This window comes from Gobius niger, assembly GCF_951799975.1.
Source record: "Gobius niger genome assembly, chromosome: 15".
Classification (NCBI taxonomy): Eukaryota; Metazoa; Chordata; class Actinopteri; order Gobiiformes; family Gobiidae; genus Gobius; species Gobius niger.
Genome location: NC_136866.1, coordinates 11,636,396 through 11,650,227, shown reverse-complemented (window position 1 = coordinate 11,650,227; position 13,832 = coordinate 11,636,396). Strand labels below are relative to the sequence as shown.

Here is a 13,832-nt window from a genome sequence, read left to right as displayed (position 1 = left end):
TGACACATTTCACACCTGTTACTGACAAAACAATCGAAGAGGTTATCTCTGGTCTGAGTTCATGGACATGCTGCCTTGATGAATTACCCACTAGATTTCTGAAGTCTGTGCTGACCAGCTTGTTACCACAACTTGCTCAGTTAGTTAACATCTCACTCCAGACTGGAGCATTTCCAAAGGCCTTGAAAACAGCAGTCATTAAGCCTCTTCTAAAAAAGAGCAGCCTTGATGCCAAGGTAATGAACAACTACCGGCCCATATCAAACCTGCCATTCTTAGGAAAAGTCCTAGAGAAAGTAGTATATCAGCAGCTCACTTACTTTCTCCTGTCTAACAATGTGTTTGATACTTTCCAGTCAGGCTTTAGGCCCCACCACAGCACTGAGACAGCTCTGATCAAGGTGACAAATGATATCCGCATGAACACCAACGCAGGTAAGGTCTCAGTTTTAGTTCTGCTGGACCTGAGCGCTGCCTTTGACACAGTGGACCACGGGATCTTACTTCACAGGCTAGAAAACTGGGTGGGAATCTCTGGTACTGCTCTAAACTGGTTTAAGTCCTATCTCGAGGACAGGACGTACTTTGTTGAAATTGGCAACTGTGTCTCAGACAAAATTGCCATGACCTGTGGAGTCCCCCAGGGGTCAATCTTGGGAGCCCTCTTATTCAACTTGTACATGCTTCCATTGGGTCAGCTAATAAACAGCAACAATGTGTCGTACCACAACTATGCAGATGACACTCAAATCTACGTGTCACTGACGGCTGGTGAACATGGGCCTGTAGATACTCTCTGTCACTGCATCCAACAGATCAGTTTGTGGATGCAAAACAACTTTCTCCAACTAAACTCAGACAAAACTGAGATCATTGTTTTGGCCCACAGGCTCAAAGACAAAGTGTTGTCAGTCACCTTGAGTCTCTCTCTCTAAAACCAAAAAATCAGGTTAGAAATCTAGGAGTAATCATGGACTCAGACCTGAACTTAAACAGCCACATCAAAGCAATAACATCAGCAGCTTTTTACCATCTGAAAAACATTGCTAAGATCAGAGGAATAGTGTCAAAACCAGACTTAGAGAGACTTATCCATGCATTTGTCTCCAGCAGGTTAGACTACTGTAACGGCCTACTCACTGGCCTCTCTAAACGAGCTATCAGACAGCTACAGTACATCCAGAACGCTGCTGCTCGAGTCCTGACAAGAACCAGGAAATATGACCATATTAGTCCAGTGCTCCGGTCTCTGCACTGGCTTCCTGTCACTCAGAGAATAGACTTTAAAACAGCTCTGCTCGTGTACAAGTCTTTTCATGGTTTAGCTCCAAAGTACATCTCTGACATGTTAGAGCCGTATGAACCATCTCGGGCCCTGAGAACTTCAGGGAGGGGCCTCCTGGTGGTTCCCAGAGTCAATAATAAACACGGTGAGGCTGCGTTTCAGTTTCATGCAGCTAAAATCTGGAACAGTCTTCACGAGGATGTGAGACAGGCCTCGACTCTGACAATGTTCAAATCCAGGCTGAAAACAGTTCTTTTTACCAATGCATATGACTGAAAGTATTTTATCTGCACTCTCGCCTTTTACTGTAATTGATTAATTTTATGTTGATGTTTTTATTGATTCTATTTGTTTTCAACTGTGAAGCACTTTGAATTGCCTTGTGTATGAATTGTGCTCTACAAATAAACTTGCCTTGCCTTGCCTTGCCTTAATGTAATAGACCTTGATTTAATTGTTAAGGGTAATCTCAGTTTAGTTCACCGAGGTCCACAAGGTTTCTCTGTCGCTTTGATCACAACTCCAACCAAACTGTTAAAACAAGCAAGACATTCTCATTTACACAGTCAGTGAACTTTTACATCCAGATTTAAAGCATTACCAATTGCTCTGACAAAAACAAAGCAACTTTTCTCTCGTCACAAATTTGTTCAGAAGCCCCTTATGAGAGACCAACAGGCCCGGTTAGAATCGTGAGGCCGTCCTTCTGTGGACAAGTAGATGGATGGTTGGATGGATGGATGGATGGATGGATGGATGGATGGATGGATGGATGGATGGATGGATGGATGGATGGATGGATGGATGGATGGATGGATGGATGGATGGATGGATGGATGGATGGATGGGATGGATGGTTAACACAATTACATCTTAGACAGTGCCCCTGGATTGGCAAACCGGGGTGGTGGTCCCTCTCTTTAAGAAGGGGGATCGGAGGGTGTGTTCCAATTACAGAGGAATCACCCTCCTTAGCCTCCCCGGTAAGGTCTACTCCAGGGTGCTGGAGAGGAGGATCCGGCCGATAGTTGAACCTCGGATCCAGGAGGAACAATGCGGTTTTCGTCCTGGTCGTAGCACACTGGACCAGCTCTATACCCTTCATTGGGTGCTCGAGGGTTCATGGGAGTTCGCCCAACCAGTCCACATGTGTTTTGTGGATCTGGAGAAAGCGTTCGACCGCGTCCCTCGTGGTGCCCTGTGGGGGGTACTCCGGGAGTATGGGGTCCGGGGCCCTCTGTTAAGGGCTGTCCGTTCCCTGTATGACCGCAGCAGGAGCTTGGTTCGCATTGCCGGCAGTAAGTCAGACCTGTTCCCGGTGCGTGTTGGTCTCCGCCAGGGCTGCCCTTTGTCACCGGTTCTGTTCATAACTTTTATGGACAGAATTTCTAGGCGCAGCCAGGGGCCGGAGGGTGTCCGGTTTGGGAGCCTCAGGATCTCATCTCTGCTGTTTGCGGATGATGTTGTTCTGATGGCTTCAACGAACCAGGACCTTCAGCACGCTCTGGGACGGTTTGCAGCCGAGTGTGTAGCGGCCGGGATGGGGATCAGCACCTCCAAATCCGAGGCCATGGTTCTCCACCGGAAAAAGGTGGCTTCCCCTCTACAGGTTGGTGGGGAGTCCTTACCTCAAGTGGAGGAGTTCAAGTATCTCGGGGTCTTGTTCACGAGTGAGGGACGGATGGAGCGTGAGATCGATAGACGGATCGGTGCGGCGTCAGCAGTGATGCGGTCGCTGTATCGGTCTGTCGTGGTGAAGAGGGAGCTGAGTCGGAGGGCAAAGCTCTCGATTTATTGATCGATCTACGTTCCCACCCTCACCTATGGTCATGAGATTTGGGTCATGACCGAAAGGACAAGATCGCGAATACAAGCGGCCGAAATGAGTTTCCTTCGTAGGGTGGCTGGGCGCACCCTTCGAGATCGGGTGAGGAGCTCAGTTACCCGGGAGGAGCTCGGAGTAGAGTCGCTGCTCCTTCACGCCAAAAGGAGCCAGCTGAGGTGGCTCGGGCATCTGTTCCGGATGCCTCCTGGTCGCCTCCCGCGGGAGGTGTTCCAGGCATGTCCTAGTGGGACAAGGCCTCGTGGAAGGCCCAGGACACGGTGGTGGGACTATGTCTCTGAGCTGGCCTGGTGTCGCCTCGGGGTCCCCCCAGAACAGCTGGAGGAGGTGTGTGTGGATCGGGAAGTTTGGGCATCTCTGCTGAGACTGCTGCCCCCGCGACCCGGCCCTTGATAAAGCGGAAGAAAATGGATGGATGGATGGATTATATATAACATTTAACTTATTGTTGATCCATGCGAACAGAGGGAATAGCCATATCTGTTACTGCAATCATATTGTGTCAAGAGATACTCGGAGTTGCCTCTTAAAGCTTTGATTTTTAGAGTATGATTCGTCATGATTTGTTTTTTGTTCCCCTGTTTTGTTTTGCTTTCTTGTCTTTGGCCCTTTCCGAAACCGTGTCCTCCTTCTCTCGCGAAGCAAAGCAGCAGGAGTGGCTTATAAGCTCCTTCATAGCAAGTCAGCATCGATGCAGACTCACAGGTGTGTGTTACACCGGAGAGCAGCCCCATGAGCAACAAGCACCAGACAACTTCAGTTCCATGTTTATTTAGAAGAGTCAAGAGTCATCATTTAGATATTTGTTTATAAAAAAAAAAAAAAAAAAAAAAAAATTGTATTAGCAAGTTTTGAAGAAGCTGAAATATATGATGTAAATGGAACTTGATGATTCTTGTAACATTAGTGGGCAGTGCTTTCGCGGTAAAAGGGCGTGTCTGCTTGGTGAGAAGTGGAAAAGTCCGTCTGGTCTGAAAGCCACAGCTCCCAGTGCTCTCCTTAAGGACCTTCTGAGCCTTCACAGAGGAATTAGTGGAAGTGGGTAGCAATGGGAAGAAGGAAGCGGTTTCAGAAAGTCCAGTGCTTTATTTTTGTTCTGTCCTTGTTTTAGCTATATGATGAACATAACACTCAGGATCCTCGAGTTAGGGGGTACTCGGAGTATAAATGAATGCTTCAAGTCGTACATGGGACAATGAAGGTTGGGAACCGCTGTACATGAATTCCGCAAACTATGTCATCCTCCTGTCTTAGTCATGTGTGGCCGACCAAGCCCCACCTCCTCATCACCACCACCGCAGCAGCATAACCCTCAGCCACCTGAACTTTCTCATCACCTCAAATGAGCACTGACTTTCCGCTGAGACTTGCATTGCGGAAACCCTGCATCAATCCCTGCGCACCCTGACACAGACACCTCAGCTCTGCCCCTCTCCTTCTCACCCTTGTGTTTAATTCCGTAATTAGTCTGGACAGATTATGAGTGCGGCGGATCCGTCTGCCGTCACACGTATCCCACCACGCGTCACTTCACATTATGAGGAGCAATTTAATCCGTAAAGGCGAAATGATATTTGCATGATATCATTAATCCTTTCTCGGCGCCGTGCTGCGGAATGGTGACACATAACGTCTGGACTGGCAGCTTCAACCTTTTCTGTGGGCTTAGCGCGAGGATCTGTACAGTAATTGCTCACACGATTGGTGACAGGAGCCGCGAGGTATCAGTAAAGAACATCCACTCTCCTCCTCTTCTCACCTCCTCTTGGTAATTAATTTCCACTGTGGCCGCGCGAAAAGGTATGTGTGTGCCTGTGTGTATTATCAACTATTTCATTATGTGCTGATCCCCCCCATTCTCCGCCGCGGTCTCGGGTGGAATGTCTTAATAGGAGTTTTCGATTCTGAAGGGGGTTCTCGTCAGGTGGCTCAATCCCCTTCAAGGACTGTGTAGGCTTTGCATATCGCACTGAATAAGAGCTGTGCGGAACTTACAATGAGTGTTCAATATAGTGAGTAACGCTTTAGATTCCTACCTGCATGTGCCCCTACTGATGCCACAACTGATTGGACTGTCAAAAAAAAGAGCTAAAAGAGCTTCAGTGAGAGTTACAAAAAAAAAATTCCATCCATCCATTTTCTTCCGCTTTAACCGGGGCCGGGTCACAGGGGCAGCAGTCTCCGCAGAGATGCCCAAACTTCCCGATCCACACACACCTCCTCCAGCTGTTCTGGGGGGACCCCGAGGCGACACCAGACCAGCTCGGAGACATAGTCCCACCAGCGTGTCCTGTGTCTTCCACGAGGCCTTGTCCCAATAGGACATGCCTGGGACCTCACGAGGCAGGCGACCAGGAGGCACCCGGAACAGATGCCCTAGCCACCTCAGCTGCTCCTTTTCGACGTGAAGGAGCAGCGTCTCCACTCCGAGCTCCTCCTGGGTAACTGAGATCCTCACCCGATCTCGAAGACAAAAAATTGCCACAAATAAAAAGGTCACACACATTAACCTCTTAATCTCCACCTGAACACTTGAACAAAAGCGTCAAAATAACAACTAAAACAAGGTTGAAAATGCATCAAAAAATGTGACAAAAAGGGAACAAAAAGTGGTATAAAAAGTGACAAGTGACGACAATACAGTGAGGAAAAAGATCAGTTTAGATCAGTTTTGTAGGTCTTAGCTTTCAAATGAGCTGTTACTCCGACCTATAGGCTGTGAGCTCTCCGATCAAAAAGCTTTTCGATTTAGGTAAAGCCGAGGTTAATATATAAGATCCAGTGTTGCATTACTTTTCATCAGGATCTTGCATTGATGCTGGGAGAGTGCGACCACTGCGCTAAGCCTTCTCCTGCACATCCCAAAGATCCTCAATGGGGTGCAGATCTGGACTCTGTGGTGGTCTGTGGTGGAAATTGTGCCTCATGCTCCCCGAACCACTCTTTCACAACGTGCGCATTGTCATCTTGGAATAAACCTGTGCCATCAGGGAAGAAGAAATCCATTGATGGAATAACCTGGTCATTCAAGATCTTCAGCTAATCTCATTCTCTGGACACATAGTGTTGCTGAACCTAGACCTGACCAACAACATCATAACAGTTGGAGGCAACGTTTTACCTCCTAAATTTCGTTGTTGTGCAAGATCATTAGGCCACTATTAACTGGAGAGGAGTTGTGTTTAATTATGACAAAATGGGCTTTTCAAGTTTCTCACAATCATGTCAAAGATCAGAGTTAGCATTATTGTCAGTTCCATCACATACACCGTACAGAGAGATTATCTAATGAAGGGAGAGGCTGCCTGGTGACTAATGGTAACACACTGAAGAGAGACGTAGAGGGCGGAACCAAATGTTTTTCACCTACCTGTTTTTTTTTTTTTTAATACAAAACTGTTGTCTTGAAAAAATTTGCATTGAGAGCCACTCATCCAGTGTTCTCTACCCACGACAATGAAATGCCAATTAACATTTGTGAAGTTTTAAAGGCGCTGTGGCTCCGCACTGGTGATGCACTAAAGCCATTTGGAGCTAATCTGATGTGGCTGCTGTGATCTGTTTACCCCGGGACCAGCTGTTTCAACCCTAAATGGCTTTTGCCTGTTTATTTCACAAATTTGCATCAGGCCTTTCTTTGTACTTTCTATCCCGCCGCAGCTTTGTTTTCCATTTAACCTGCTCATTTGTTTTCTCCGTGTGTGTGTGCGCTCTCAGGTGGATTTTGCCTTCATTGTTTGGCAGAGTTTCCCAGAAAGGATTGTGGGGTATCCAGCCAGAAGTCACTACTGGGACAGCTCCCGATCGCGCTGGGGCTACACCTCCAAATGGACCAACGACTACTCCATGGTACTGACCGGGGCGGCCTTCTACCACAGGTATGGCATTGTAGTGTATCTTCGAAAGGGAAAATATGACTTTATCAGATTACGACGTGACCTTAGGTTTGTTAGAACTACTGTCTGCTGTCCCTATACCCTGATGGACCTTCTAAATGTCTATCTAAAAACACTGTGTAGACATTTGCAAACCATTTAGCACTGTAATGAAAAAGAAAATTAAATACACATATCTTTTTTCTGGTCCTTTTATAAAGCCAATCCAAAGGAGACAGTGGTGCAATGAATTGAGTGGAGACAAGTGCTCCCCTCTGAAGCATCTTGTCTTGTGGATAAACAGCTTTCTCCTGAATGCTGCATTGATTCAATTCTCTATGCAGCTCTCCGGTCGTTTCGTTATTTAGAAACTCCTTTGCCGATTCATATTTGGTGAGCGAATGTTCCTGCTATTGTGGCATAGCGCTGAGTGACAGTACAGCTTAAAAGAACGACTTACCTGAACAGCATTGCCGGGGCATTTCCAGGAAGGGTAGGAGCTTATATGTGATTGGGTTTAGGAGAGAGAGGGACGGAGAGAGTGGGACAGCAGGCCTTGGGGTAGAGGTGAAGGGCTGACAGTGATCTAGTGCTTCGGAGATGCCGGTTAGGGTGCAAACGTTGCAGCCCCTTCTTGGAGTGGGAGTAGGAGCAAAACCGGCAAAAGAACAAACAAGACGGTCTCCTCGTTTCCCTCCTGCAGGTACTACCATTACCTGTTCACGCGGTACGTCCCGGCCAACCTGCTGAAGACGGTGGACCGCATGGCCAACTGCGAAGACATCCTCATGAACTTCCTGGTGTCGGCCGTGACCAAGCAGCCGCCCATCAAAGTCACGCAGAAGAAGCAGTACAAGGAGACCATGATGACACAGGTACCAGACAGACGATAAATCAAAACAATACACAGAATACCACTCATGTGAACAGTACTACTCACAAACACTTTAAAATCAGCCTTAACATTCCGTGATGTGTGTCATGCCATCATTCTTTCTGACAAGGATCTATGTTGCGTGATCCATGAGCAACTTAATGATCTGGCCATGATTTAGCGAACAGCATGTGCCTCTTCATGACTGATTGCGTCTGCCTCTTGTGCTTGGTACCACTCTGACCTTATCTCAGGACTTCCCTTTTTCCTCCCCTTTCTTTCTTCCTTCTTTTCGCTCTCTCACTCCGTCTTTCCCCTTCCCTGGTGTGGATGTGCCAGTCCTTAAACACACGTCTCGCGGTCAGCCTGTGGTGATTGATAGCCTGACCGCAGCAGGACGATGAGTCTGCAGTATGGACCCCTGTGATTAATGTCTTAATTGTGAAGGCAGGGCAGCAAACCAAACTTTCCTCAACATTTTTTTGTCATTTCGGTTTTCGAGGGCCTCTGCGCCGCCGCTCTTAGGCCGCTATTTCTGCGAGTAAAGTTAGTTGTCTAATTCTTTCACAAACCAATGTCTCACGTCCCGGAGGCTTTCCGAAAATGACAACTGCTGAAAACTTGGAGTGTGACTTGACCTCGGTGACCTCCGGCAGTACGGGATGAATTTCGTCCCGTTTCTTTTCACATTGTCAATGGGGTTCACTGGCCCCAATCTTACCCCCAGCTGCCCCCATGTCCCAGCTCATCTAACAGCAGCTACCCCATCGCCCCATTAGACCAAGGCGGGGCCACTGCTCGGCATGACTACAGCGCGGGGCCATCAGGATGAACTTCAGCTGCGAGGAAAGTAAAGACAATCCAGTTCTTGTACCCCAAGCGTTTACTTAGTGTCTTTCGAAGCATCAAATGATTTAGCGGAGGGTGATTTTGTCTTGATGCACAACAAACAAACAAGTTGAGTGCACATGTCAGTTAGGATCAGTTAAGACGGCGTAGCAAATTGGGAGATTACATTTTATGCAACTTTGAGGGAACTTTGCAGATTGAAAAAACTTGACCCCGTCCTTGGTTTGACACTAAACATGCATCGACTGTTTTAACCTCTTACCCCCCGCCTTAACCAAGCGCATTTACTCCAGTTCAGCTTTACCCAAAGCTAAAAGCTTCACGACTGGAGCTCACAGCCTATAGGCCAGTGTAGCACCTCATTTGAAAGCTAAGACCTACAAAACGGATCCAAACTGATCTTTTTCCTTGTGTTTCCATGCACTGTTGTCACGTTTTCTATTTTTTTTACATTGCTTTTTTGTTGCGTTTTAATCACACTTTTGACACTTTTTTGTCACATTTTTGTCACTTATTCATTACATTTTTCGTCACTTTTTCATCTATTTTTGTCACTTTTCTGTTACTCTTTTGTGCCTTTTTTGTTGCATTATAGTCACACATTTTGTCACTTTTTTGTCACATTTCTGTTACTCTTTTGTGCCTTTTTTGTTGCATTATAGTCACACATTTTGTCACTTTTTTGTCACTTTTCTGTTACTCTTTTGTGCCTTTTTTGTTGCATTATAGTCACACATTTTGTCACTTTTTTGTCACATTTCTGTTGCTCTTTTCTTGCATTTTTATCCCCGTTTTTGTCACTCTTTTGACACTTTTTCCAAGAAGCTTTTAGATTTGGGTGAAGCCAAAATGAGCTCAGTTCAGGTGAGGGTTAAAGGAACAGGCCACCGTTATTCCATACTGTGATATTCTTACCTGAGCTTAGACGAGTTGATGCGTACCTGTCTGGTCTTTGTGTCCGTGGAAGAGCTTGGTTGCTTCGTTTGGAGCTGTTGGAATATGCTGGGAGAGGCCAAATGCTAACAACATCTTTGGTCGTTTTACGTGACTGAGGGCACACACAAAGACCAGACAGGTACACATCAACTCGTCTAAGCTCAGGCAAGAACATATCTCAGTATGTAAAAATGGTGGCCTGCTCCTTTAAGAGGTTAACTGTACAGTGTAAAATGTTTTCTGGACTAAATTAGGTTATTTATTCAAATTGAGCGAAAGTTTGTTTATCTTGTCTGCCTCTGCAGGGCTCGAAGACGTCCCGCTGGGCCGACCCGGACCACTTCGCCCAGAGGCAGACCTGCATGAACGCCTTCAGCCGCTGGCTCGGTTTCATGCCCCTGGTGCACTCCCAGATGAGGCTGGACCCCGTGCTTTTCCGGGACCAGGTGTCCATCCTGAGGAAGAAATACCGCGACATTGAGCGATTGTGAGAGCACACCCAACCCCCCTTTCCCCCCTCTGGACGCCCCATTTTGGATTCAGGGCGTGTGGGGGGACAACGAGGCGATGAAAATACGCACATGCAACGGACGTAAAAAATGATTGAACACCAAAGTATGTGTTGGAATCGTAATCATATTTCTATAAAAACCACAGTACATTCTTTATAGCGGCGAGTGACTGTGCATATCCTCGCCCTCTGAGGATCCTTACCCAACAGTGTATCATGCATGGATCCACATGCAACAAGAGCTAGACAAAGCCAAAGGAACTCGCGGTCTTTACTGCTGATAACTCTTTCATGTTGCATGGGTCGAATCCAGTGGAAAGTCATGTGTTAGTAAGGAAGTATGTGCCGTCTTTGGGGCTAAAAACGAACTGAACTGAAGTCAATTAAGCCTCATATATTGAGAGACTATCGCAACGTACCCACTGTATAATAATGTAGATTTACAGCAGGAGTCCTGTCTGTAAAAAAAGTTAAAATTAAGAATAAAGAGATGATATGGAAACTATAAACCTTTCTCGGGTCAAAATGTTTTGTTTTTTGTCATGCTCGTTATTGAGTTTGTTTACACCTTACCTTTAATTCCTAATTAAAATGTAAATGTAAAATGGTTTACTTACACTGTGATGCAGTAGGAGGAAAAGCTGAGTGGAATTTCTTACATTTCTGACTAAATTGGTCATAAGTGTGGTCGGATCTTTAATAAAATCACAAGAATGAGCAAACAGTCTCTGCTTTAACTAATACCACCTAAACATTTACATAAACGTGTCTAATTAGCGCTTAGCCAGGGGGTGTACTCACTTATTTCTCCCTGTCCTGTGAATGTTTACATGTTATGGCCAATAAAAATATGATAAAATGTAAATGTTTGGGTGGTATTAGTTAAAGCAGACACTGCTTACTTATTCTTGTGATTTTAATAAAGATCAGACCACATTTTATGACAAATTTAAGCATAAATCTAAGAAATTCCAGACGGAGTACTCACTTTTTCCTCCTACTGAGAAACTATATAGAGCTACACCTAAAACTACATAGTTGTCAAAACCATAGCAGTAAAAATAGTAATTGGTTGCCATCTATCACAAATGTAAGTGCACTTTTCCCCAGTGTTCAAATCTGTTGCCAGGTACATTGATATTATCGGTATCTTCATTGATAGATAGCAGTTCTGACCAGCAGCCTGTCATGCAAAGTGGACATTATTCAGCTTGTCACTGTGTAATACTCCTATAGACTGTTTTCTATAAAATTTGTGCTGCTTGTGGAATCCGGTCCAGCCCTCCTCCTCTTCTGCTCCAGCTCTGGCACTAACCCAGTGGATGATTTACTGCCAGCTACAATGGCTTTCATTCCACTTGGCTTTGGGGATTTCAGTTTTTTGCACTTATGATACATTATGATGGTCCCTGCAGCGGCCTCTGTAACGTTGCGTGCGCCGGGGCCTAATGCGCAGGTTATCTAATGTAGACCAATGGTGTTTAAGGCCAAAAGAGGACTCCAGAGACTGAGAAACAACCACCTGCACTGGATCACGGCCGCCGCACGTTCTCCTGATGAGGATAAAACGGGCCGTGTCTCGCGTGTGCACGCGAGGTCAGCGCGGATGCAAAACAATGGACTTACGATTGCTGCTCCCGTGAGCGTCTGAAAGGAGGCGAAGAGGCTGAGGCATGTTTTTATACAAACAGACTCCTTGTACGCACACTAGGGGAAGACATTCACGTATTGTATGTTAAAGATAATCGGTATTTCTGTTCTTAAATGGATTGATTTGCATATTTATTTCTGCAGTCGCCCCCTCAATGTTGAGACAGGCAATAAGGGAACGCTGCTCGCCTCAAAACCCTGAAGACAAAGCATTCAAGTATCATGGGGTCATTTATCAAGAGAAGCGAGTGCAAGCTTACATTGAAACACATTTAACATTTGAAATTGTATCACAGCATTAGGGCTCCAGATCGGATGTGTAAATGAGAGAATGCTGCTCGTGTTGTGGATTTTAACATGAGAAAAACACTTAGTAAATGACCCCCGGCGTGTTTTATGGTCATGAGTTATAACTGATAATTGATTGAACGGCTACAGATTTTTAAAGGTTGAGTTATCTGTCAAAATAGTTGAGTCGAGTCGATTAGTCGTGTGATGATGTTGTATTAATGGTGGATGTATAACGCCTCATTTATATCGAGTACATTAGTGTCCACGTCCGAATCCGTAAAGTTTTGTAGCTTATTTTCTTAGTTTTCTGAGTTAGAATACAATATAGTGGCTTATTTCAATATCCTAGATTTTAACTTTTTACCTTCACCCCCAGAAACATTGCATAGAGCCGCGTCCTCTCCCCTCTCTCCTCCTCCTTGCCTCATCTGTACTCCTTTGTACTGTAGGATCATCTTACTTGTATATCTAAGGTCTGAAGCAAAAAAGCTTTTGGTTCCGGAGTGTTTGATCGTAGTTGATGAGAGCGATGGGTCGTGGTGCCCGATGACAGTGGAGAGACTGCCCCGGCTTCAGCTCGCTCTTATCGGCTGAATGTCCAGAAGAGCAAAACTATATGTGGAGCTTTAAAAGTTAGCGCTAGTCGCCTATTGCCACAGTAGTCGACAATCGAAAGTCCTTGTTCATACCTCAGAAACAGTACTTTGTTAGAGGTTTATCGTATTGCGCATGTTCTTCAGCTGAAATTACTTGTGGCTTTTTCTCCTCCCCCCAAGTTCAGAAGACTCTTTCCCTGTACAAGCCTGTTAAAGGCCCTATGATCAATAAGAACAGTGTTACTGATGAGACCTGATCATCCGTGCTGTCCCCCCGGAGGATTCTAAACCGCTTCGCTTCTTCCCATTTACCCCGTATTTGGACAGTGAGCCTGGACGTGTGCTCGGTGCAGTCTGAAGGGACCATTCGGCGAAGACACATGCACGGAAAGAAGATGGTGAAGAAGGCCGGGTTGAATTACCTCTCGGATTTGTGATTTTTCGGTCTTTCATTTCCATTTGCCTGCATCAGAAGGTTTTCACAAGGTTTTCACTTGTTATATTGCTTTGGTTGGTTGCAGGTAGTGACCACTAAGCGCACGGTGACCCCCCCCCATCATGTGTCTTCTGTCCCATCTCCGCATCACGATGTCAAACTCAATCACTCCCGACAGCCCCGCGTTCCCTTCTCCTTTCATCTCCCAACTCGCTCTTTAGTTTTTCAAATCCGTCAGCATCCATCCCATTCGTTACGGCTTTATTATGCGGCGAAATAACAAACGCATGAATAAATCATACCGGCCCGGGCCCTCCGCTCGGTCTCTGTCTTTTTCTGATTCATAGACTTGGGGTAATTATTCGTCTTCTCATGAGAGGGGGGGGGGCGTTCATTGATTCGCCGTGACCCTAAACGGTTTCCAAGGTTAGCGAATGGGGAAATTGATTGGCGCCGAGCGATGAGAAGGAGTGCATTCGGGGGGAAAAATAGCCTAAATATTCAAATCTGTTTTTTTTTTCTTCTTCCAATTCCTGCTTCCCGCTCGCCCCGCTAACACGCATGACCAAATGGACTTATAATTGGAAGCTAAAGCAGGAGCCGCACCTTCTTTCTGAGATTCCTCTCACTGCTCGGGCCTTAGATGGGAGTAGAGAGGAGTCATTTTTAGCAACGCGTTGCCAGGG

At 46.0% G+C, this 13,832-nt stretch overlaps 1 protein-coding gene across 1 annotated transcript in view; it reads left to right on the top strand.

The window, feature by feature from the left end:
* LOC306974647 (exostosin-1) overlaps positions 1-10,659 on the top strand; it is a 154,314-nt gene extending 143,655 nt beyond the window's left edge. Inside the window, exons 11-13 of the mRNA XM_079572017.1 lie at positions 6,846-7,006; positions 7,707-7,878; positions 9,968-10,659. Coding sequence (XP_079428143.1) covers positions 6,846-7,006; positions 7,707-7,878; positions 9,968-10,153 — 519 coding nt within the window. The 3' untranslated portion in view covers positions 10,154-10,659. The remainder of the gene's footprint in view (positions 1-6,845; positions 7,007-7,706; positions 7,879-9,967) is intronic.
* Positions 10,660-13,832: the final 3,173 nt, after the last annotated feature.